We start from the raw sequence: 25,658 nt of genomic DNA on the forward strand, positions 1-25,658 counted from the left end.
GAGTAGAATGTTTTCTACTCATTGGAAAAGAATGTGATATTAAAGGGAAACTCTCTAAGAAACTGATTTGTAATTGAAATTGAGAGATCTAAAGTCAAGGATGCAGGACAGCATTCTATTGCACCAAGTCTTAGCCTGGCTGTTGAAATAATTTATGTTCAAACTGTGGCCCTTGCTCACTGTACAGTTCCTGAGTTGGACAAAAACTTGTTTGAGTCCCATGAGGAATAGGCCCTTATACCCCATAACTTGTTTTCTAATCCTCACTTTCTTTTTTTCCCATTTTCCCTATTATTTTTAAACATATCAGTATAAAAAATGTGCTTATGTTTGTTAAAAAATAAAATAATCTTGCCTCAGTCCAGTATAACTTACTAATTCTCTTGAGAGTCTGATGAAGAAAAGAGATTGGGAGAGACCTGGATGGGAGAAATGGCATTGTGGCAGCACCAAGGGGCCCCTGGGAGACCCTTCCGGGGCTCAGAGGAAGCTGAGCCATCATGGGAGCCTGGAGAGAGACCTTTCTGAAAGCCTGGAGAGGTTGTGGCAAGGATCTTTCACCCTGAGAGTTAGGGAAGATGTAAATGAGGAAGGAGACCACATCCCCCTTCTCTTACCCCATGTCCCTTAAAGTAGTGGTATAGTTAGTGGGCAGCAAGTGATAGTAGGACTATTCAAAGACCACAACTCTACTGGGGCCATAGGTCACTTTCAGAACCTGAGTTGTTGGCAAGAAATTAGCCAGCAGAGAAGAACTTGGAAGCTAAGGGCAAGCCCCAGACATATTGTGAAAGCTACCCTTCCACCCCCAACTGCATTTTCTCTTTCTACGTGTACCTATGACAACACCAGCTCCCAGCTCCTTGGGCAGATCACACCTGTTAGGTGTGAATGCATAGCTGTCCTATTCTGCATGGGGTCACAAAGGATCACAGAGGAGAGAGATTAGGTTATTGTTCCTATTGCAACTCCGAGGTTTTCATCAAAAGGTGTTTGGTAGTGGCCACACTGACAAATGTGGGCCATAGTGATGAGCTTCTGCAGAACTGGCAGGATGTTTTCACGTGACTATGCAGACTTTTTAAAACCTGACCACACTCTTCTTCCCACCCTGACAGGGCAGGGCTTTCTTGCTTTTTTATTCTGCACATCTACATTGGCAAAGGAGGGTTTTTTTTTTTAAAGTGTTCTTTATGAAACCCCCCCCCCGCAATAGAAATGTGTTCACATTGTATTTGACACCACAATGACTTGCCATGTTTTTAAATTTTTGTTTTAAATGATTAGAATGAGTTGTGCAAGAGCATAAACAAATTTCAACTGTGACGTCACTATTTTCCCTCCTCTTGAAAACCATGGATTCAGATGTCCTGGGGGATGAGGAGGTGGAAATGCAAAGCTGTGGGGAGGCAAAGGTGATGAATGGAAGGTAGAGGTTTCCTGGACCTAGATGGAGGTCCCTCCCAACATAACAAACAGGAAACACAATGACTCATAAGCATATTTGCAATTATATATATTTATTTCCTCCTTTTGGCTATTTACAAACTTTTATTTCAGCATATTTTCAGAAACATGAAATTTCATGTTTCTTCATATTTTCCTTTTTAAAAGTGAGAACTGGTCAATGTTTCTTTCATGCAAAAGTGTGCATTATGAGGACGAAGAGCAAACCAGGTCATCTTGAGTGATCTCTGCTGTTTTGGGCCCTTTTTCCAGTCAGACCATCCAGGATACATGGCTCTTGGTCCTCTTCCTTTCTTGGTTTTCACTGCCTGGGCCTGGTACCACTCCTGAAGACCTGCATGTATGTGGCTTTGCTGTATTTCGTCTGCTTCCAGAATGGCACTACTTTGGCTGCCCTCTGAAGAATTCAGTTCTGCTGATGACTGCTGATGCCGGGGATGCAACCCGGCAAGATAGTGGATGCAAAGTCTTATGCATGTTGAGTTAATAGAGGTGACCCTGATCAACTGGGGGTATTTCATAATTAAAGTACATCAGGGAGACACTGTAACACCCTCCCCCCTCCCTACCCTGAAAGCCCAACACTGGTAACAGAGATTTCATATTGATCACAGGACATGATACAACAAACACAAACACACTGCACTTTCAGTGGGACAAATCACAATTTCCTTTAGTGCTCATCACCAAAGCAGGGTACCATGCAGGTGGATAGCTTAGTAAATGTATTCGTTATTTAATAGCTCAAAGGGTTAGCTATTTTATGTACAGAATAAGGAAACCCCATTAGGAATGGCTGCAGTCTCCGCAAAACTCAGCTCTAAATATGCAAAGACTTCGCAGCCTTGCTATTAACAAGATGACATGAATTGTAAGAATACATTTGACAAGCTCCAGTAAGATAACAGAGATCGATTGTTATCTCTGAAAAGGTGTTCCACAGTGGCAGATGGAATGGGCAAGAACTTGGTGGGAATCATGTCACATATCCCCACAACAAACTGACACCTTAAAGGCACAGGAGTCTCCTTCCCGTGGTAGTGATGGAGAAGGGGTTTTAAGGGGAAAGTTAAAGGGAAGAGAAAGTGAAGGGAAGTAGAGTCAAGTCAGGGCTGCTCCATCCCAGACTAAGCTAGACTCTTCCCTCTGCCCAAGCTCCAAATTCTCTATCACCACAACACTCTGTGATTGGCTAGGGTGAGAAAGCCTCCATGGGCTGAGCCCCAGGAGCACCCTGCCAGATGCCCTGACTTCCAGAGTTACTTGGTGTGAGGTGAGGAATTGGGAGGGGATGTAAGCAGCCAGCTGGAGGCAGCGAAGGGTGGGGCTCAATTACGATGCTGGGGATAGAACATGCACAGAAGGAGACAAGGGGAGATCTGGCAATGCACAGGCTAAAACAACCAAGTCGATGGCAAACTCAAACGTTCAAGTTTCTGGAGAGGTGTCATTGCCAAACCTCCGCTTCACCTGGACACATACTCTCACACTGTGAGTCACAGTAGTACAACTGCTCTCATTGCAGCACACTAGGGCCAGGTATTCTTTCTTAAGGTATAATAAGGTCTAAGATCTATAAGGTACATGGATCTATGGAGATATTTACAACTGGGCTCTTTGCCCTTGCTCTGAAGTCTTCCTGAGCATTTCTGCCAGACACACCTTAAATCCTTCTGTTTTTGTCCTCACTGATCCAATCTGTCTGTATGATCTCCCATCCCAAATGAACTGCTCGCATCCTGCAGGGCTCAAAGGCACTCCTGGGTACTGGAAACCCAAATCGAAATCAATCAACCAATGTTTAAGCCCCAGAAAGCAAGCCTTTCAAATAGCCATGATGGGAGCTTCTAATGTGAGGTCACTGCTCATCCCCCCACCTCTCTGTGAGGGGTGTCCAAAAAGAAAAAGGCTATCTTAAACATTCCGGCAGCATCTTTCTTGTTTTTAGCTGTCTCACAAGATGTGTGTGTGTGTGTGTTTGTGTGTGTGTGTGTGTGTCTGTATGCAGATATGAGGGTAAACGTGTGATGCTGCATGTGAACATACATGTGTGTGGTTGTGTTTGTGCATTATCTGTGTATATATGTACAGACTGCTGAGCACTTCCTACCTCAAGGCACTAAATGATCACTTCCTGAGACTACATTCACATTTTCTGCTTCTTCCATCCAGGAGACAGGAGTGGATGGGAACCGGGAGACCCTGCTCCCTGGGACAAGGGAATTGGAAAGAAACATTCAGTTAAGTAGCCTGGTCAGATACACAACTTCCCCCCCCTCCCCGATGTGGGAAAAGACCAAGAGAATTCTGGTGGTTCTAGAAGGGCCACCTACAGGGAATATATATGCTTTCAGGTGTATTTCCTTTCACACCCATTTCAGATAAATAAACATAGCTTATAAAGACACATACATAAGTCATAAGTTTACACACTCTTTCATAGGGGTGCACATACATTTGCATCTACATGTTATATATACAATCTTACACACATCAATATAGACTTACACTGATGTACATAGAACTATACAGCTTCTCAAGTGATTGTATGTGCATGCAGAACTAAACCGATGCAGACACACACCCAGGTATACACAGAAACACAAATATAGGAACACGGTTAACAGTGTAAGTGGCTGAGGGGCTGCAGGAGAGGCTGCCTACATAGGAAGGAGGGACATCAGCTGAGTGTTTCACCAGTCTTACTCCCCCACCTCCTGCATCAATGAAGTGGAGCTGCTTGGCAAGTTGGCCTGCAGCCTACTGCCTTCTTCCCTTAGGAGCCCACTGGGTAGGCAGTGCCCATGTTCAGTGTGCTCAATTCACACCTATTGGCTGGTCACTGGCTTCTTTCTGCAACTCCAGGTGCTGTAGAACGAGGTCTGATGCCCGGCACATAAGCAGAACCTGATGGAACACACCGTTTTGTAAAAGAGAGGGGCAAGAGGGGAGAGCCTCAGCTGACAGAGTTAAGAGGACAAGAAGAAGGAAGAGCAAGTGGGATGACTCCATCCCTCATTGGATGCATGCCCTCAAGCATGGTACATAAATTCCATTTTTCCCGCTCAGAACACTGGAGACAATGTGCTTTGCCTTCCCTGACTGACAGAACTCTTGTGAGGGTTCAGCAATGTGATGTGTGGGTGAGCTTGTTGACACTTACTATGCACTAGACAAACAGAAAGAATTATTATCTAGACTCACAACAGTTGTTCATCTGCTATTCTAGATTAGATGGTGAACTTTCCTAACTCTAGTCTTCATTCACCAAGTTCTTGCACTGTGTCTAGTGATGATCAACTCAGCATCTGACCAGACAGAACCTGATGGAACACACCGTTTTGTAAAAGAGAGGGGCAAGAGGGGAGAGCCTCAGCTGACAGAGTTAAGAGGACAAGAAGAAGGAAGAGCAAGTGGGATGACTCCACCCCTAAGGCCCTATCATCAAGCATTTTGAAGCAGAAACATACACAAGAGAAGTTTCAATCCCTCCAAAGATGCTGGCTCAATCTGAGTGATCTCCAAACCAGCATCATCATGCTCTGCAAGCTCCTGCTGGAAGCATGCTCTCTCACTTATCCTGACATCTCACTCAGCACCCCTATCCACCCACCCTGCACCAGAACACTACACTCAAAATGCAACAGAAAAAATAGTGGGGAAAAGGCACTTTCAGAATTCCCAAGTTCCCTAGAGCCACCTCCTGCACTTGCAAGAGATGGCTAGCCCTTCTACAACCCAATTTGGTTTTCTCTTATGAAACCCTAAGCAGAGGGTGAGCAAGGACCATAATCACTAGGAAGGGGTGGGGGGGGGAACAGAAGAAAAAACTAATGAAAAAGAAAATTCAACACATCAGTGGGACAGAAAAGTCCCCAGAAATGTTTTTGTACACAGGGCTCAGATCCTTCCTGTCCTCCAATTTGGCTCCTCTCTGCCCTGTAAACATTTCCAGGTGGCTTTTCTGTCTTAATTAGGTGTTAAAAGTCATTGACAATGTGATAGTCTTCAGAAGGAAAGGAAATTCAGTGTGTTCTTTACCTCAAACTCCTCCTCAATCCCTTCCCTTCTGGCCAGAATACATCCTTTTCAACTACTCCCCACGTCATGTTTATTAAGAAAAAGGTAGAATGGACTCAAGTGCCCAATAACTATAAAGTAAAATGAAGACAGAAAAGAAGGCAAAATGGAACAAAAAGGAACTATGAAAGGACCACAGCACAGTGTCCCTGCCACCTGGGGACACTAGGGAACTAATAGATATGATACACCCAGTACACGATGTTGAACACCACAAAGGCAAGAGGGAAGAGGAGCCGGGAGCATCGGTCAACCTTAGGGATGTAGTCAGGGTGAAAGAGATCGGAGGAGAACCCTTTACTGAAGGAGCAGCCAGGGCTTGGGGGAAAACTGTCATCAGACTCTGAGTTGGTCTCCTTGTCTCCATCAAAGTCCATAAAATCATCACTATGGAGGCTTCGGGTACTGTCAACTTTACGCTTGAGTTGCTCCTCAAGGTCAAGGTAGCCGCTCTCAACTCTGACATCATCGGGTAAGCTATGGATATCATGAAGGGTGTTACAGATCTCCTGAAGCTCATAGGTTGCTTCTTGCACACGCCTCTGGCCACGGACAAGCAGACGCTTCTTGCTGGGGTCATTGTCTTCACTCTCATCGGAGTCAGAGCTCTCTTCAGGGTCTTCTTCTGGGTCATGGGCCTCAGCACGGTTGCAGATTTTGGTGGGAACAACACTGTTATCAACATCAATACCATTAACTCGAATGCCATCATCATGCACCACCTGCTCTGAGGTGGACGGGAGATCACTCAGACTTTCTGCGGTGGCCAGCGAGGCCCCATCAGAGAGAGAGGACAGTGAACTGAGGCTTTCTGAGGAGGCCAGTGGTGCTTCCTTTGTGAGGGAGGTCAAAGAGCCAAGACTTTCTGGGCTTGCTAGGCCGGCCCACCGTGGGCTGGAGGGAGGAGAGTCAGTTTCATCTTCTAGGTGAACCTGGCCATTGAATGCTGTATGAACAACCACTGTTGGGGAGGGAGGAGAGGAAGGACTTTCCTCATCAGCACGATTGATGGGCTCGTCCACTGGGTAAACTGCCTCTTCTTCCCGGCGTCTCTTGTGCACATGGTGCTGAGGAACAGGACCAAGAGGCTGTTAGCATATACAAGGCTGTTAGCCTCCAGGACTTACGCTGCCCACTCTGGAGTGCTGTGCAGTGGGCAGAGGAAAGACCTTCTCAGGCAGGTGGGGGTGGGCTCCCTGTGAAGCAGGGACACTAACACACTGCCAGCAGCAAAAGACTCAGCATGGCTTTGGAGTCAGAAGAGCAAAGGAAGGAGAGGTAGGTCAGCCTCTCTGGTGTCTCTTCCTTGCAGCTTCCCTGTGTTCCCCTTTCCTTCTGGCTCCATGGCCTACCCTTTGAAGCATGCTGAGTAGACCAGATCTGAAGCCCAAAGGTCTGGGGAAGTCTATCTCTGCCACTTGTTAGCCTTGTGACCTTGGGCAATGACTCAACCTATAAAGGAGTGATGATAAATTGTTCTACTTCTGTCTTATCTGGTGTGTGTGTGTGTGTGTGTGTGTGTGTGTATGTGTGTGTGTGTGTGTGTGTGTTGTGTGAAGATGAAAGGAGCTAAGAAATTCAAAAGGTTCAAGTGCTAATCTTAGGTTTAAGAGGTGCTCAAGGAAAGTGGATTGTCATTCAAAAAGCCAAACCTGCTCTGCCTCTTGGTAGCGGTAGCGCTCCATGACTCTCAGGGCTCTTCTGAGTTGCCTCCGAGAATGCCGGGATCCTCTTCGGTTGTAGAAAAGGTAGTTGATGTAGACATACTCCACCAAGGACAAGAACACGAAGAAGAAGCATACGACCATATAGATGTCAATGGCCTTGATACAGGAAAATTGGGGGAATTTATTCCGCAGATGTGAGTTGATGGAGTTCAGGATAAGCATTGAAGTCAAACCTATAAACAATACAGCACACAGTTAGTCCCCTCAGGAGGCTGAAGTTCTTGCACAAGCCATCAGCCCCACATCCCACTGGAAGGGAGCAAAGGCCATCTCTGAGGTCAAGAGGGCCCTTAGCAAAAGGTCTAGCTTTCCTGGCTTAGGACCTTGGCTCAATTGCCCTTTTAGCTTCTTCACCCCCATCTTTAGGCCCAGCCTGTACTTCAACAGTTCAGCGACTATTGTTCTTAGGGTCAAGTCAAGAATCTCCAGCCATGGTTCATAGTGAGTTACACATCTAGCCCCATTTTACCCTACGATGCTCCTTCCCTTTTTTGCCTCCTAGTATATAGGCTTTCCTGTGATCCATCCCTCAGAAGGTTTGGTGAGCACTAAAATATTGCACAAATATAAAGATTTAGTGTACTGTGTGCTCCTAAAGAAGAAGGCTAAAAAGTCTGCCCCAAGGATGGTGAAGGAGAAAGCAGACCAGAGTGTGGGATAGACAGGCGTTCTGAAGAGTGGGACCAAATACATTTGGGAGCTTTGGCCCCTCCTTGGTACTGCTCAGAAGTCTTCGATACTCCCCATTGTTTAGACATGAAGTTCCAACCACTTAAAGTGGAATTTGAAGTTATTCCCAAGTCAGCCCAGGCTTTCTTCCTGATACTCTCCCCACTTCCCCAGTTTGTGCCCCAGGTAAAAGTGTGAAAGTTGCTCAGTCATGCCTGACTCTTTGCGACCCCATGGATTATACAGTCCGTGGTATTTTCCAGACCAGAATACTGGAGTGGGTAGCCTTTCCCTTCTCCAGGGGATCTTCCCAACCCAGGGATCAAACCCAGGTCTTTTGCATTGCAGGCAGATTCTTCACCAGCTGAGCCACAAGGGAAGCCCAAGAATACTGGAGTGGGTAGCCTATCCCTTCTCCAGAGGATCTTCCCGACCTAGGAATCAAACTGGGGTCTTCTGTATTGCAGGAAGATTCTTTACCAACTGAGCTACCAGGGAAGCCCTTAGTACCCTGCAATTTACCCTTTATCTGTAAACAAGCTACTTCCTCTTTCAGGGAATACTGAGACTAATGTCTCTGCCTCCTGGAAGTCTTCAAAACCCAGGTTGAGCAGTACTTTCCTACTGCAGTTATAGCCAAGAAGATGCAGGTCATTTCTTCTTCTGGACTCTGATTGTGTGTATCTCAGCCTTTTATTAGACATTTGTCAAGGGCAGTTCATCTAGAAGGCCTCTGCTGCTTCATAGGCATTTTGATATGCTTCTTAATCAGTGTTTATTGTATTCCATTTCTAATATAAATTTGTGACTTATCCATTCATTTATGTATCTAGCAAAGAGAAATTCTGATAGTTTGGACCCAACATATCAAGATACCAACCCAGATGTCTTTTTGCATCTGTCTCCAATGTTGGTCTCTCTGCCGGGGGTTGGCTGGGCACCTGTAAAAATGCCTGTTAGTCAGGCCCCATCTTGTTCCCTTGCCTGTGCAGTCACACACTGCTCCTTACTCTCAACTTTTTTCTGAGCAAGATGAGCCAAGTTCTTCCCTGAGATGGGGACAGGACTTACCGACTGTCACCCTGGCTGCAGAAGATTCATAGTTCATCCAAAATGATATCCAAGAAACAACAGTGGTGAGGATGCTGGGCCAATAGATCTGCACAAGGTAACCGGTGACTTCCCTTTTGACCAGGAACCTCAGGATCAGGCGCACATAGGAACCTGGCCAGGAGACAGACTGATATTAGGGTGGCAGGGCTGAGGGGATTTTCAGGGTGAAGTACAGGATGATTGAGGGGAAACCAATGGCCACTTGATACAGGAAAATTGGGGGAATTTATCCCGCAGATGTGAGTTGATGGAGTTCATGATAAGCATTGAAGTCAAACCTATAAACAACACAGCACACAGTTAGTCCCCTCAGGAGGCTGAAGTTCTTGCACAAGCCATCAGCCCCACATCCCACTGGAAGGGAGAAGTGGAAGTCCCACTATCCCAGCCTGGGAAGTCTGCAGACCTGACCCCTTTTGCTGCCTTAAGGCCAGTGACAATGACACACATTAGTAGGCCCATGTGGCTCAGCAAGTCTGCTATCTCTTCCTTCCTTCCTCAGTTGCTCCATGTCAACTGAAGTTGAAATGGGAGAGAGAGGAGATATTTCAAAGGTGCCACAGATGGAGCAGCTGGCCCTGAAAGGAGGCCTGTGTAGTGTCAAACCCAGCTAAGTGCTGCTGCACTCATTTCCTCACTGGCAGAAGGTAAGCCTCTGGGACTTCCTGAAGGGGGCTTTGCAAGGTGTCCAGAACAAGAAGAGAATAGGACAGAAGGCAGAAGAGATTCTAGAGGTCAAAGGCAGAGGTCACCAGGAGTTCCCTAGCATACAAAAGAGACAAGAGACAGGAGAGAAGGAGGGGGTCAGACTCACCTGTGTAGAAAAACACCTCTTTGGTACTGATCGTCTTTCCCAGGAAGCTGAACTGAGGGATGTGAAGCTTCTCTGTCCCCTGGACGGCGTTCCCACTGCCTTCCCAGTAGAGCAGGATGTCATCAACTGTGTAGCCATCTACAGGGGTGAAGCGAGCAGAGTCAAAGGAAGCAGGCACAGGTGGCTTTCATACCAGAGGAGTTTATAAAAACCAAAGGATAGGTGGAACCTGCAGTTTGCAGTTTTGTGGGTCTGACCCTGGGGCAGCAGGACACATGAAAAGAGAACTTTCAGTCTGGAGTTTCTTATCCAGGAAGAAAAGCAGAGTAGACAGATGTGCCATGAGCTTGTGCACAAACTCTCCAGAGCACGGCACATTCCCATATGGGACTATTTCCATCCTGAAGGCCACCTTCTCCCTGATGCCATATATATATATATATATATATATACACACACCCCTGTCTGTCTGTCCATCTGTCTGTCTATCTATCTACCTAGGAGTGAAAAGGTGGGGAGGGAGTAGGGGACATATGCAGTCCCTCTCACTGTCAAGTGCACCTTTGGTTTCCTCATGGCCCCACACCCAGGAAGGGAAGAAGGGGCCATGGGAGACGAACGTACAGCTCTCCACCTCCAGCTTGCAGGTCTGCTTGTCCAGAGGGAATTTTTCCAGATTCATGGAACAAGCTGCTGTGGTGGTGAGCCTGCAAAGGAAAAGCAGAAGGAAGAGGAAAGTGAGTCCAGCCCAGGCAAGTAACTTCCTGAGAAAACTGCAGGGGTGGAGTGGGAAGAGGTAACCCAAGGACTGGCCCACACTGCCTACATTAAAGCTGGGTACTCCTCTTCCTTTATTGTTTCCTTCTTTCTCTTACCCTCCCTTCCTTCCCTCCAGAGGAAAGATGAGTTACAATAAAGATGAGTTGTGTAAGGAGGAGAGAGGAAATCTGTATGTAACAAAGAAACCAAAAAGTGGTGCAGGACTAATAGAGATGAGAACAGATGTATGGCATGTCAGAAAACCTTGGGGTGTCAAAATGGAAAGGACCCTGGAGGAAACTGAATGCAGAGTCGGAAAGGGGATTTTCTTGCTGAAGAAGCAGCAAGACTGTTAGGAGGAAACCATGACACTGAGGCAGCTGAAGTGCTAGATCTGACGTATGTGGTGTGCACACACTGATGTGAGCAGTGACCCAGACACACCTTTGGCTATGAGAACTGCCCCTGCAGCACATCCGTCTCTGTGCATCTGCTTATGAGTGTCCTAAGGCTTAGCAAATGCCAGTGAGTGTAAATGGGCAGGAGGGATTAATATCTCTGAGGTTAGCTATGGAATGAGGCTTCAATTGCCATGTGGGAAGTCCTATAGAAGAATCTGAGGAGGGATCTTGGAAGACCTGGGGCCATGGGAGAAGGGACCAGTTGGGAATAGGATTTACACAAGCTTTCTGCAGCCCCAGCTGGGAGCCTCTGGACTCCTCTTTGTCCTGCTCTTCCCAGCTGCCAAGCTTGTCTCTTTCAACTGTTAAAGTGATTTCCATTTTGTACAGTAGGTGGTGTGTGTGTGTGTGTGTGTGTGTGTGTGTGTGTGAAAGAGCTATACCCTAGTAGGTACCTGTTGTAGAAATTTTCTGAGATAAATTTATCTCTTACACTTGTCTTACAAGATGGTTTGTAAGAGGTGAGGCTGTGAGGAGGGCTTTGGTGACCATCTATTATGTTACAAATAGAGCAGCGGGGCATTCCAGTGTGCGTACATTCTGCTTGTACAAAGCCATAGGCAGTAGATGCACAACTGCACACCCCTGGGCCCCCTGGATGCTGCATAATATATGACCAAAGGCAGAGATCAGTCCTGCCAGGGTGATCCCCAGGCCCCTGGGGAACTCACCGGATGCCATACCGCACGGTTCCATCTGGGTGAAGCTGAAACACGCGGTTTTCCACAGTTGCATCATGAACAAAAGCCTCCTTGCTATTTAGAAAGTAGCAGTCAGGGACCCACAATTTCTCAAGCAGCCGATAGTCCAGGGTCAAGTTCAGGTTGGTCTCATGATATGCTAAACGTGGATCTTTCCAGGTCTGATGAAAAAACATCCTAATGGTATAGTCCTGAGGAGAGAAAGTTAAATCCTAGTTGTAAGTGGGGTTGTTCAGCTTTTGGTCCTCCGAGTTTGTGTGTGTGTGTGCATGCAGGTATATGAAATTTGTCTTAAATATAGACAAGTAATGAAACATGTAAGAATGTTCAATGTTAGGGATAATAAAATGAGCTCCATATAATTAAAATTCAGGTTAAGAAATACAATGTTCCCAATAGCTTTCAAGCTTCAGTGTATCCCCTGCAGATCATATTTCCCACATCTCCCAGCAGTAATGCATTATCTTAACTGTCAATGGTAATAATTTTGCTTTTTACATTTTTTCTCCATGTTTTCCTAAGTTTTATTGCCTATGCTTTTCTAAGAAATGTATTGCTTACTTGGACTTACTTAAAAATTTTTTTCTGAAAGAAATCACACTCTCTGTGTTCATAGCTTGCTTCTTTCACTCAACATTGTGCTTGTGTGTTTGTTCAGCTTGACGTTGATAGTTAAAATTTGTTCACTTGTATTGCCGGATAATATTGCCTTATATAAATATACCATATATATTACTATGTGATGACACCATACATACCAAAATCACAATGAAATAAGAACTATGAAGCCAAAGTTCCAGTTTATATTCCCACTAAGTGCAGATGAGAGTTCCCAGTGCTCCTGCCTTGCCTATATTGGTTTTGTCTGACTTTTGACTTTTTGCTGGTGCAGCAGGTATGTAATGGGTTCTCACTGTGGTCTTATTTTGCATTTCACTGATTAATAATAAAGTCAAATATCATTTCATAAGTGTATCTGCTACTTGGATTTCTTCACAAAAGCGAAGTTCCTGTTTGCATTTTCTGATCATTTTTCCATTGTTTTAAAATATTCTTATTAAGTCACAGGAATTATGTGTATTTTCAATACCAATCATTTGTGTTGCAAATATCATAGTCCAATCTGACTTTTCCTTTCAAACTTTTCATACTGGTTTTGTTTCTTTCTTTTACAAAGCTGAAGTGCCAAAAGTTTTGGCTAAAGAGAATATTATTATAGTTGAAGTTACCAGTATTTATTTTTATAATCTGTGTTTTCTGTGTCTTTAAAAAAAAAAAAACTCCTTACCTATCTCAAAGACACTAAAACAATATCTTATATTTTAAAAGCTTCATAGATCTTTCACTTTTAGATCTATAATACATCTGGATTTATTTTTCATTTCAGGTGGTTGTAGTTTCTGAAACCTATTATGTTCCTCCATGTGGGCTCTGCTGCAGGTCATAACAACAGGAGTTCACTTATGACCCTGCTCCTTGTCTCATGTACCTGGTCCCCCGCCCCAATGCTGGAGCTGACACACTTACCATAGTCACTTCTGAGATCTGTTCAATACTGGAGACATAGATAGACACTCCCACTGGCACAGGGGTGCCTACAACACAGGAAGACACTATTACATTCAGGGTAGGAAAAAGGGTAAAAAACTGCCTGAGTTTGAGCATCATTTTGGCACTTACTAGCTGTGTGACCTTGAAAAAGTTACCTAACCTCTCTGAGCCTCAGTTTCCTCAGAATGGGGATAGTGATAGTACTTAACTCATAGTTAATTAATGCAAGCCAAGCACTTAGAGAAGGGCCTGGCTCACAGTATGCTGAAAAGAAAGGGTCAGGCCAAAATAAAGAAAAAATAAGGTGATGAAGCACTCTTTTTCTAAATGTTTTCTGGATAAAAACTCAAGAACAATGAGACCCAAAACAAGATATATGCTGTGCATGAGCATATTTGTGTGAGTTCATGTGAATGTGTCTATGTGTGAGTGAATGTGTGTCTTTGTGGGAATGAAGAATGAATGTGTGAGCTGTGTGCATGAGTGGATGTGGTCATGTTCACAGACATGAGTAAATCTGTGCATGTATTCATGTGCAGGTGAATGTGCCAGTGTGCACATGAGTATATGTGAGCATGCCTGTGTGTGAGAAAAATGCATGAGTGTATGTGTATACTTGAATGTGTTGTGTGGGAATAAATATGTGAACATGTGCATGTATGTAGGAATGTTGTGTGGGAGTGAATTATAAGTATGTTCCTGTGCAAGTGAATGTTTGTGTGTTCATGTATGTGAGAATGTGTGACTTTGAATGTATGTGAGCTTGTTAATGCACAAGGCAATGTGTGAACATGGGTGTGTTTGTGAGCTTGTTTGTGTATGAGTTAATTTGTAGGTGTGTTTGTATACATGTGCATGTTAATGCATGAATATATTCATGTGTGAGTGAATTCATGAATGTTGTTTGTGAGCATGTTTGTGTGTGAGCGAATGTGTGAGCACATTTCTGGGTGAATGAATGTGTGAGCACATGCGTGTATTTGCATATATCATGTGGGAGTGACTATGTAGGTTTTGTGTGTGAGCCTGTTCACTTGTTAATGTATTTGTGAGCATGTCCATGTGTGAGTGAATGCATGATCATGTTTGCATGTGAAAAGTTGTGTTTGGGAATGTAAGTGAACTTATGAGTACGTGACTGTATGTGTGAGTGAGCATGCTCATTGTGTGTATATGTGAATACATTTGTGCATGTGACTTTGTTCATATGCAAGTGAAAAGTGTGATAAGTGATGATGCTTCTACACTCACACTCATCACACTTATGAGTGTGTGTGAGTTTATGTATGCATGTTGATGTGCTTGAGAAAACATTTGAACATGTCCAAGTGAGTATCGTTGAATGTGTGTTTGTGACTGTGTTTATGTGTGAGTGAATGTGCAACTATGTTGATGTGCAAGTGAACCCATGAGCATATTCATCTGTGTTAGTGCGTCACTATACACCTATGAGTGAATGTGTGAGCATGTTCATGTGTGAATGTGTTTGTGAGTTGGTAAAAATTTGGACATGTTTGTATGTGAGCATGTGTGAATGTGAGTGTCTTCATGTATGTGAATGTCAAACCATGTGTGAATATGTGTCTATGTGTGAGTGAATGAGTGATTTTGAGTGTTTTCATGTGAATGAGTACATATGTGAGGGTGTTTGTGTGTATTAATATGCAACTGTGATTGAATCTGTGTATGTGTGTATCTGTTTCTGCCTCCTGGCTTTCTTTTTCAGGACTAGGTGTTAGCACTGCCCATTCCAATGTGATAATGAATGTGCAAATATGTCATAACTATGAAGTACCGTAGAAAACATTTTTATTGTTTCCTCATTGACTCAGGACTCCCTCCACCCAGCCCCACAGCTGAACCATTATTCTATGTGTATTATATCACACTGCTGTTACAGAAACAGGCATGATGCTTCTGATTCAGCCTGCTGGCTTCACTGCAGGCTGACTGCCTAGAAACTAATCTAGAAAGTGCTACTGGGAATCCATGTATGAATGGCATCTGAGAAGTAAATGAGACTCCGTGTGAGGGCATAACCAGCTCCAGCATTCAGGGCTGTTGTGAATGATCCCTGGCAAAGTGCTTGTAGTGATAAGGGTTTCTAGAAAGGCAGTTTTTCTTTATTATAGCTTTTCAGGCTCTCTGCATGCCTTTAGAGGAGGATGAAAGCTGTGTTAGGCAGGCAACAAGCCCCAGAAGGGCAGGGCAGCCATCCCCTTGGCTAGCTCACTCTAGTGTCAAACCTGTAATCCTGGACCATTCTGTATCACTCAGGCAATCCCATCCTTTATAGCAGAATCCTGGGGATCTGAACCCTAAAGTGCCAGGGCTCTGCTTTGTCTAAAGGCCCCCAGTTAAAGCGGCAAGTGGAAACGTGCAGTCCACATTCCCCTCAGCAAGCCATGAGTTCTGGCCCAGGAGTGCGACCTGAAGGAAGGGAGCTTGAGATCTTTTTTTTTTTTTTTTTTTAATTTACCCACATAGAGGGAACACCTTATGTGCTAGCGGTGGTCATAATGAGAGCTTAACTAAGATACCACACCCCTACAAGCATAACAGAGGGGAACAAGAAGCTTCCAGATAAGGTGTCTAAATGCTATCTTTGGGGTGATGGTGTCAGTCTCATATCCCTTTGCTGTCCCTCCTGATGGACTCAAGAAGGCAGAAAAAGTGGGAGGGGTAACCACTTCTGTCCCTCTTGGCAACTTTGCAATCCCAACTCTACTCCCTCCCTAGCATCCATCAGAGTACCAGAGGAAGAGGAGGTAACAGAAGGAGTGATGAAGGTGGTCCATTTATCCTTTGCTCCATACCTATGTCATGCCAAGTGACAGGCTAAGCAAAGCTGTTAGGGACCCGCTTCTGCAGCACTATGGAGTCCCACTTCTCTTGCTCAGAAAGAAGCAGCTTTGTTAACTTTCCCTGGCCCCTCCTATGCCTCCTCTTCATCTTCCTTCTCAAGGAAGTAACATCTCCCATTTGAAGCTAACCACAGTTGGGTCACATCTGCGCATGTGTGCCGGTGTGCGAAGACCTGAAACTCTATTTGACTTCAGAATCTGACTCTGTGTACAGTAGGAGTGCTGGGTTACCCCATCCCTAAACCCCCTAGCCTTGCTCTCCCATGATTGCCCCCTCCCTCCCATAAAAGAGCCCCAGACTTGGAGCCTGTAGTGCCTCCCTCTGTCTAAATGCTAGAAGGTTCTGCCTTGTCCTTGTCCTCCCACCTTCACCTACTCTTTGGCCAAACTGGGGGCCGAGCTGCTATCAGACTCCCCATGCGTGTCCATGAAGCTTAGTGTAATCCAGGAGGTTAGATATCAGGTGTAAACAAATTCAGGTTAGCTCAAAATATGGCAGCGAGGTGCCTTGAAGATCTGTGGGTCAGGAGCACCTGACAACCCCCAGAGGTTGCCCCTTGCTCTGTTTCCTCTGTTCCCTCCCCCTGGCCCTGTGTGCCTGCAGAGACGGCAACCTGAAGCAGTGGGGAGAATGTGCTTGATGTACTCAAATGGCTGCTGGTCAGCCTTTGCTGAAAAACATGAGAATGACAGAGGAAAAAAAATGCAACAGCTACACCCTTGACACCTGACATTCGTTGCTTGGTGCAACTGGTTCAGTGGGGTGCTGGCTGTGCCCTGGCACTTGCCTTCTGTCCTGTCCACTCCAACTTCCCAGCCCCTAGTGTACACTCACCTTGGATCCGAGGGCTGTACCGCCTTCTGCCTTCACACTTGAAGGAAGCAAAGCAGCAAAGAGGATACCAGTCAAGTGCCCCGCCCCCAAACCTTAGGACACCGGGAAACCAATAGGTCTTCAAGGTAGCTCCTAGGCAGATCACAGAGCCCCTAGTGGTCTACCACAAAGGCAATTGCTAACAGCTGTGTGCCCTTGAAAGCGGAGGCATTGTGTATTCAGAAGACCTCTATTCATACAAATGTGCTAATGTGAACATTAGCATCCATTAACCCTTTAGAGTGGGTGTCTAGTTCTACCACCTGCAGGAAGGGAAGTGCTTGCTCTGACTTAGCCACCTTGCTTTTTAGCTCTTTCCTGGTTTCCTTTGAGCCAAAATGTGATTAATGTCTATTTAAGGCACCCCTCCTCTTGTCTCTCCTTGGTCTATGTTTCCTGGGCGTCGCTCAGCCAGAGAACGCTATTCCTATTCCGTGCGGTCCAGGTAGGTTCCTGTCATTTTGTGCTGTGAGATGGCCCACCTCCCTTTCCAAAGCGGGGGCCAGGGTGGGGTGGGATGAGGGGCTAGGCAACAACAGGAGAAATTGATGTATTGGTTTCCTGGAGTTTGTTACTTCAGTTTCTTTGTCATTTCTCAACTCTGTGCTTGAGATCTGAGGTGTATAGATTTTACTTAGCACATAAAGCTATCAGAAGTTCCTAACGTAATCAAGTGGGATTCATATGAAGTCCCATGCTGACTGCAGTGTGTGCAATAAACTGAACTTGGCGGGAGCTGAAGGCTTGGGGAGGGTGAGCAGAGGCAGCAGAACCTGGGCCCCGGGTATACAAAGTAAACTAGGCAGAGAAGACCATGCCCTTAGTTTTCAGCTAGCTGAATGGGGGTAAGAGCCCAGGGTTCAAAGAATGTGTGTACAAGTGGAACGTGTGTCCTCCCCACAGATGGAGCAGAGAACTCCAGCCGGAGAAGCACACCTGGGGTGACAAGTGCTTCTGCGGTCCAGGCAATGTGCTTCAGGCTCAGGCCGATGTACAGGAGTGTGGAGGGGGCACAGAAGTGGGAGAAATACCGGCAGAAGAGCCACAGGCCCAGGACTTGGGGCCTGGGAATGCTCTGCTGGGGTCTCTGGAGGGTCAGGAAGGGGGGTCTGCAGAGGCAGAAGGGCCCAGTCCAGAGGAGTGCCCCTGGTCAGCTCACTGGGTGGGGCTGGTTTGCTATGTCTCAGCTCTAGTACCTGGACGTGTCTTACCTCCAAAATTGGGCCTCAGACGGCCATCATAGTTCGACAGCACCCTGTCCAAAATCTTGTGAACTGTAGCTTCATTTGCACAATTTTTGCTGGAACAGAGAAGTCATTCGTAGGTATTGGTCATCAGTGAATGCTGTATCACTTCTCAGAAAACAAACAGCAAATAGCACCCCTGGCATCAACTCGCCGGGGCCTTCTCTCCGCCCGCACACATGCAGACACGTGCAGTCACTGATGCAGACACGTGCATCATACATGTACACATGTCTCCCCGCTCCCTCCCCTTCCTCCAGTGAGTCAGCCAGAAGCGCAGCAGTGACGCAGACTCTTCTTTCCCCCTCCCCCTCCACAGCCTTAATCCAAAGGGTGGGGCATAAAGACTGGCTTTTTGTTACCAGGCAGAATTGGGGGGTTGGGGGGGAACTGTAGGGGAAGTGGAGAGGAGAGGGTGTGGGCAGGCATGAGCGCTCATAGAAACATATTACCTCAAGCCCCCTAAGGAGCCCCACCTTACTATCAGCCTGGATGCACTTTACCCCCTCAGTACCTCCATGAGCTGAGCCCAACCAGCCTGCATCCTCTACCTCACTCACATTTCCCCTACCTGGGCTGGGGCTGGCAATTTGCTATCACGTCTATGTGAATCTTGTTCTTGCGCACCTCTGTTTTCAAGACTTGGCATGTGACATATGGCACAGAGAGAGCCTTGCTCATGTAGTAGAGATTTATGAGCCTCGTCAATCAAACCATTTCTGATCCTTGGGTTTCAGAGCCATCCTCAAAAACATGCATTTTTGGAGCAGGCATCTCTTTGGCTAAGCGTGTGTTTCCAGCCTAGACGTGTTTTGGGTGAGCACATGTAAATGGACCCAGAGAGCTGGCCTTTCCAGAAGTCTCTGATACGCCCTTTCAATTCACATAGACCTTCACTGGGGCTTCTTTTCCCCCAAAGGGGGCTTGTGAATGAGAATAGGCCCTGACATCACTATAACTCTTAGTATCTTTCACGCAGTGACTATGGAACGTCAGCCCCTGCAGATCTCGTGTGTGTGCGTGCGTGTGTGTGCGTGTGCGTGTGTGTGTGTGTGTTCACTAGCGCAATCTGGTATCTTGGGTTGAGGACATTGCAGAGCTCTCTGCTGGAACCTTGCCCAACTATCCCCCTCCCCTTTTTCCTCATACATGTTCTTTTCTGGTTTGCCATTTGAAAAATTATTCTCAATCATCTTTTAAAAAAATCTCAATTATCTTTAATGAGAAAATTTCAAAGTGTGCACATGAATGATTTCCAAATTAAAGCAATGCATTTCTGTGTGTTAAGGACCACACGCACTACCCATATGCCAGTGCTCAGGATCTGTGGCCATCACAAACACACATTTTCATGTGATCTCCACGTAAAGGCTGACTGTTTAACATCTCTTCAGATATTTACAGACCCAAACAAACTAGAAATCAAACACCAAATCTTAAAATGTTTAATTGGAGTCACTACAGAACTGCACCCATCTCAGGCCACACGGTCATATGTTATACAGCCACCGATCGCACTGTCTGGGCTCAGATGAGGCTGAGTCAATAATTTCTGTCTGCGGCATCGGAAAAGGTCCCTCACTGCTCAACACACAAATTCACGAATACACGCACGCGCCTCAGGGAATAGAGAAAAAAATCCGGACTCAAACAGGTGTCTCCACAGTTTTGTGAATTTCCCATCACCCTGTACTCCCACCCTCAATCCTACAAGTGCTAAAGGGTGTGACTGGGAAAAGCTGACGGGCTTTGGTCCCTGGGGATGGATAGCAGATCTTGGGGGGGAGGGCATCCTTCCCCGCAAGCCCCCGGGGCTGCAGTTAACAGGTGGGCTGAAGCACCAGGGCTCTATCTCAAACGGTCGCCCCTACTCTCAGCCCACCACCCTCCAGGGATCTGGAGGCTGGGCCGGCGCGCCAGGGATCGGCGAGCCCGGGTCCAAGTCTTCCCCAGCCCGCTCCGTCCAAGAGGTCCGAGGCTGCCGCCGGTCCTCTCCTGTCGCCGCCATGCCCCACCTGGCGGTTCCCGCTTACCAGTCGAAGAGGTTCAGGACGACTTCAGGCACGGTGGAGGAGAGCTCTAAGTGGAATTTCGGGGTGGAACTGAGGTCGCTGCCCTCTGCGAGCCAGGTTCTGATGAGCAGCAGAAGCACAGCGGCTCGCAGCATCCCTCGTATGCTCATGGCTGCGCACTCCAGGGCTTTGGAGGGCGCGAGAGGCTGCGGTTCCCCGCCGCCGCCGGGGAATGGGACCGAACTAGCGAGGACAGTGCGAGGCGAGAGGGAGCTGGGGGGTCGCGAGGAGTCGCCTCTAAGGAGACTGCAGCGAGAGTTTAGGGAGCAGGGGGAGCAGGAGTCGGACTGGAGTCCAGAAGCCAGGCTAGTGTCCGACCCGGAGCCTTAGGACGCGCCCGGCGGCTGCAAGGTGCGCTCCGTCTGCAGCCGCTCCAGGCTGTGACTGGGCACCCAGCCCCGCGTCCGCTGGCTCCGCCCACTCCGACGGTCGCGCTGGTAGAACCAATCCAGCAGGTGCCAGAAGCCCCACAAAAAAGGCGCGCGCTCCAGCCTCCGCCCTCAGCAGGCGCACCGCCCGGCCCCCCGCCCCTTCAGGCCTCCGCAGTCTCGCCCCCGCCAGTCACCGGGGCGGGGCCGGCCCGGGGGAGGGGAGGAGCGTCGCTGCCAGAGGGCTGAATGCGCGTCCTCAGCGAGGCACCCGATGGGTCGTGTTTTCTCTCGGCAAAAAAAAAAAAAAAAAAAAAAAATCAAAATGTGCGTGTCTTTTGAAAGACCGTGTGCCCAAGAGTTTTGTTTTTCGCGGTGAAGGGAGTGAAGGAATTTGCTCTGTCTGGATGTACCTTCTGACAGGGCTGCACACTTCTGGGTCCCCAGGACAGAGATCGGGAACTGGAAGTGTTCATCGACTGGGATCGCACTGAGGTGTGACGGTCCCAGAGCCAGGGCCGGCATCTGGGAAGGGGAAGGAGGCAAGGACCAGTGTTTCAAGGGACTGAATCCTTGGAGAGCCGGCGACTCTGATGCTCCTGCATTTTGGGGCCATCAGGTGGAAAAGCCAGGAATTTTGACTATAGGGCCACTCTCCTATGAAACAAAAGGCTCTCAGAGGATAGGAAAATTCTTTCATCCCAATCCCCTCTGTCCTTTCTATCTCAGATCCTTGAAAAAACAAGTTCAGAAAGAAGTCCTTCAGAGTCGTGTACCAGGCGGGCAATTCCTAAGGCATGCCATTGAGAAGGGTTGCAATGAATATGGATTCACTCATGGTTCACTCATGGTTAGCTCGGAGAAGGAAATGGCAACCCACTCCAGTATTCTTGCCTGGAGGATCCCAGGGACAGAGGAGCCTGGTGGGCTGCCGTCTATGGGGTCGCACAGAGTCGGACACGACTGCAGTGACTTAGCAGCAGCAGCAGCATGGTTAGTTAGAACATTCATACAGAGATGGAGCTTTCTTCTCTTTTCTTTCAGGATTTGGTGAATTGAGACTACTTGTGCCCCGAAAACCTTCAGTTGCCTGGTAGATTGGGCTCCTCCTCGCCCCACACTGCCCACAGTCTGTCCGTTTCCCCAGCAGCCTGCGGACCTCTGAAACCCAGAAGTGCGCAGCCTTGGGCATCCAGGGATGCTTCCAGCCACTGCGCTCTTGCTGCTCATCAGAACAGTTAAATGTAACTCTTTATCCCCACATTCTTAACCACCTTAGAATCAAACTTTTAGAAAATGTGTTTCATAGTTTCCTGCCTTAAAAACAAACAAACAAAAAAAAACAAACAAACAAACAAAAAACAACGAGCAGATCACCCTCATGCCTTCCTTCCCCTTCACCCCACCACTGGAGCAAATGGTCTCCTTCCCACATGAGTGCAGAAATAAAGATGATGGGACCTATATGTCACTGACTATTACATACAGGGGAGAAAGCAATGGCACCCCACTCCAGTACTCTTGCCTGGAAAATCCCATGGATGGAGGAGCTTGGAAGGCTGCAGTCCATGGGGTCACTGAGGGTCGGACATGACTGAGCGACTTCACTTTCACTTTTCACTTTCATGCATTGGAGAAGGAAATGGCAACCCACTCCAGTGTTCTCGCCTGGAGAATCCCAGGGTCGGGGGAGCCTGGTGGGCTGCCATCTCTGGGGTCACACAGAGTCGGACACAATTGAAGTGACTTAGCAGCAACAGCAGCAGCAGCAGCAGCAGCATTACATACAGGAGTGGATCAATAAAACCCATCCCTGCTACTAGCCGGCCTGCCCTTGTTGTCTCCGATCATCCGGGAATATTATAGAGAAAATCCTTGCTTGATAAAAGTGAGAGGGTCGTTCCAGATCATTTTGTCCCAGCCTCTTGACTTTAATATGGGGAAACTGAGGCCCAGAGAAGGAAAGGGGATGAGCCCGAGGTCACATAACAGTAGATGCCCAAACTACTTCCAGAATGTTTATTTATTTATTTATTTTTAGTGTGATTCAGGGATGACTGGAAATTCAAGCAACCACCAGCAGATGGGAGTAGACTTATTTAGATGCAAATGTTCCCAGTACCCCGGAATTGAATTCCACAGGCAACTGGTTGGTCCCTCGTTTGTCAGGGGAAAACAAGACTGAAGCCTGAAGTTCAATGCCTAGGCGCATTTGTGACTATGGAGATAGTCATAAAGTTGACGATGATGCATTCACTTTCAGACTTTACATCCCAGGGGGTGTTCCCCTGCTTCTGCTCTCCCTAGAGGTATTGCTTGGCTGAAATTTCTAACTCACAAGATAAATAACCCCACAAAAGACAAGAAATACAAAAACGACAGTGTAATCTGTACTCGCTGAGCTTTTCTCCAGTTAATTTATTAGAATATCTGTAACTATGCAGATTGAATGGACTTAAACCTGAATATTGAATGGACTTACACCTGAAGCCCACTTTGGCCACCTGATGCAAAGAACTGACTCATTGGAAAAGACCCTGATGCTGGGAAAGATTGAAGGCAGGAGAAGAAGGTGATGACAGACGATGAGATGATTAGATGGCATCATGGACTTGATGGACATGAGTTTGAGCAAACTCCAGGAGTTGGTGATGGACAGGGAAGCCTGGCATGCTGCAGTATATGAGGTTGTAAAGAGTCAGACACAACTGAGCAACTGAACTGAACTGAACTGAAACCTGAATATGGGACCATGATGTAGGAGAAAGAACACTGACCTGGAAGTCAGCCCATCTGGGTTCCAGTCCAGGTCTGCCACATGCAGCGAATGTTTCAGTTTGGCTGGAGTGTAGGGTGTATTTGGAGTAAGACAAGGTGTAAGGGAGGTAAGAGGCAAGAGATTAGGTGGCCTGGTGAGCACCACACTCTGAGTGCACAATAAACAATTGAGGCAAGAGAGAGGCAGTTTTGGACCTAACTGTCCAAAAAAAAAAAAAAAGGAATTTGATTTTTATTATAGAGTCAGCTTGTGCTTTTGAAAAGATTGTGCAAGGGAATGGCTCAATCAAATGGTGTCTTGGAAGATTCCCTTGTAAAGGAGAAACTGGAAGGAAGAAAAACTGAAAACGATGACAATAATTAAGATGCAGTGAAACCTCAGAATTCCAATGGCATTTTTCACAGAAATCAAAACAACAACAACAACCCTACAATTCATACAAAACGGTAAAATATCCTGAAAACCCAAAACAATACCAAGAAAGAACAAGGCTAGAGACATCACAATTGTGGATTTTAAACTATTGAAAAACTGTTGTAATCAAATAGCATGGTATAGCATAAAAATAGACATAGAACAATGAAATAAATTGAGATCCCAAAAGAAAGCCCACACCTATATGGTCAACTCATGTTGGACAAAGGAGCCAAAAAGACTTAATGGGGGAAATGAGTCTCTTCAATACATGGTGCTGGAGAAATTGGATTAAACACATGCAGAAAAATTAAATCAGATCCCATCTTGCACTACTCATAAAAATTACTTTGAAATGGTTGAAGACTTAAATTTGTTGTTCAGTCACTCAGTCGTGTCTGACTCTTTGCGACCTCATGGACTGCAGCACGCCAGGGTTCCCTGTCCATCACCAACTCCTGTAGCTTGCTCAGACTCATGTCCATTGAGTTGGTGATGCCATCCAACCATCTCATCCTCTGTCACACCCTTTTATTCCTCCCTTCAATCTTTCCCAGCATCAAGGTCTTTTCTAATGAGCTTAAAGACCTTAAACTGTAAGACTACTGGAGGAAGAATAGAGGAAAAGCTCTTGACGTTGGTCTTGGCAACTGTTTTTTTTTTTTTTTTTACTATGACATCAAAATTATAGGCAACAAAAAGCAAAAAGCAAGTAAGGCTATATCAAACTAGAAATCTTTTGCACAATGAAAAGAAAGCCTAAGGAATGGGAGAAAATATTTACAAACCACACAACTGATAAAGAGTTAATACAAAATATAGAAGGAACTCATACAATTCAATAGTAAAAAAGCAAAAAAAAAAAAATCTGACCAAAAATGGGTAGAGGAATAGACTATTTTCCCAAAGAAGATATAAAAATGGCCAACAGGTACATGAAAAATCAACATCACTAACCATCAGGTAAATGCAAATCAAAACTACCATGAAATATCACCTTATACCTGTTAGACTGGCTATTGTCAAAAAGACAAGGGACAACAAATGTGGATGAGAAAAGGAAATCCTTCTGCACTATTGGTTGGAAGTATACATTGGTACAGTCACTGTGGAAAATAGCATGGAGATTTGTCAAAATTTAAACACAGAACTACAATATGATCCAGCAAACTCACTTCTGGTTGTATATGCGAAAGAAATTAAATCAGGATCTCAAAGAGATATCTGTACTCCCACATTGATTTAAGCATTGTTCACAATAGCCGAGATATAGAAACTAACTAAGTATTCACTGATGGATGGATAAAGAATATGTGGTACATATACATAATAGAATATGGTTCAACCATCAAAATGAAGGCAAGACTGTCATTTGGGACAACATGGATGGAGTTTGAGAGCATAACCCTAAGTGAAATAACTCAGACAGAGAAAGACAAATATTGTATGTTCTCACATGTGTGGAATCTAAAAAATCCAAATTCAAAGAAGCAGAGTAGAATGGTGGTTGCCATGGACTGAAGGTGGAGAAAATGGGGACATATAGGTTAAAGGGTTCAAATTTCCAACTGTAAAATGAATAAAGTAATTTGATAGCTCAGGTAGTAAAAAATCTACCTGCAATGCAGGAGATCCTGGTTCGATCCCTGGGTTGGGAAGATCTCCTTGGCAAAGGGAATGGCAGCCCACTCCAGTATTCTT

At 46.1% G+C, this 25,658-nt stretch overlaps 1 protein-coding gene across 1 annotated transcript; it reads right to left on the bottom strand.

The window, feature by feature from the left end:
• Positions 1 to 1,503: 1,503 nt before the first annotated feature.
• Positions 1,504 to 20,569, bottom strand: GABRQ (gamma-aminobutyric acid type A receptor subunit theta). Its single transcript, XM_042241868.2, has 9 exons — positions 20,358 to 20,569; positions 18,292 to 18,380; positions 13,319 to 13,386; positions 11,762 to 11,982; positions 10,495 to 10,577; positions 9,871 to 10,008; positions 9,015 to 9,167; positions 7,200 to 7,447; positions 1,504 to 6,614 (listed from the first exon to the last, which is right to left on the bottom strand). The coding sequence occupies exons 1-9, from the start codon at positions 20,504 to 20,506 to the stop codon at positions 5,721 to 5,723; spliced, it is 2,043 nt and encodes a 680-aa protein (XP_042097802.1). The 5' UTR covers positions 20,507 to 20,569; the 3' UTR covers positions 1,504 to 5,720.
• Between the last annotated feature and the right edge of the window lie 5,089 nt (positions 20,570 to 25,658).

This window comes from Ovis aries, chromosome X, assembly GCF_016772045.2.
Source record: "Ovis aries strain OAR_USU_Benz2616 breed Rambouillet chromosome X, ARS-UI_Ramb_v3.0, whole genome shotgun sequence".
In the NCBI taxonomy this organism is placed as follows: domain Eukaryota; kingdom Metazoa; phylum Chordata; class Mammalia; order Artiodactyla; family Bovidae; genus Ovis; species Ovis aries.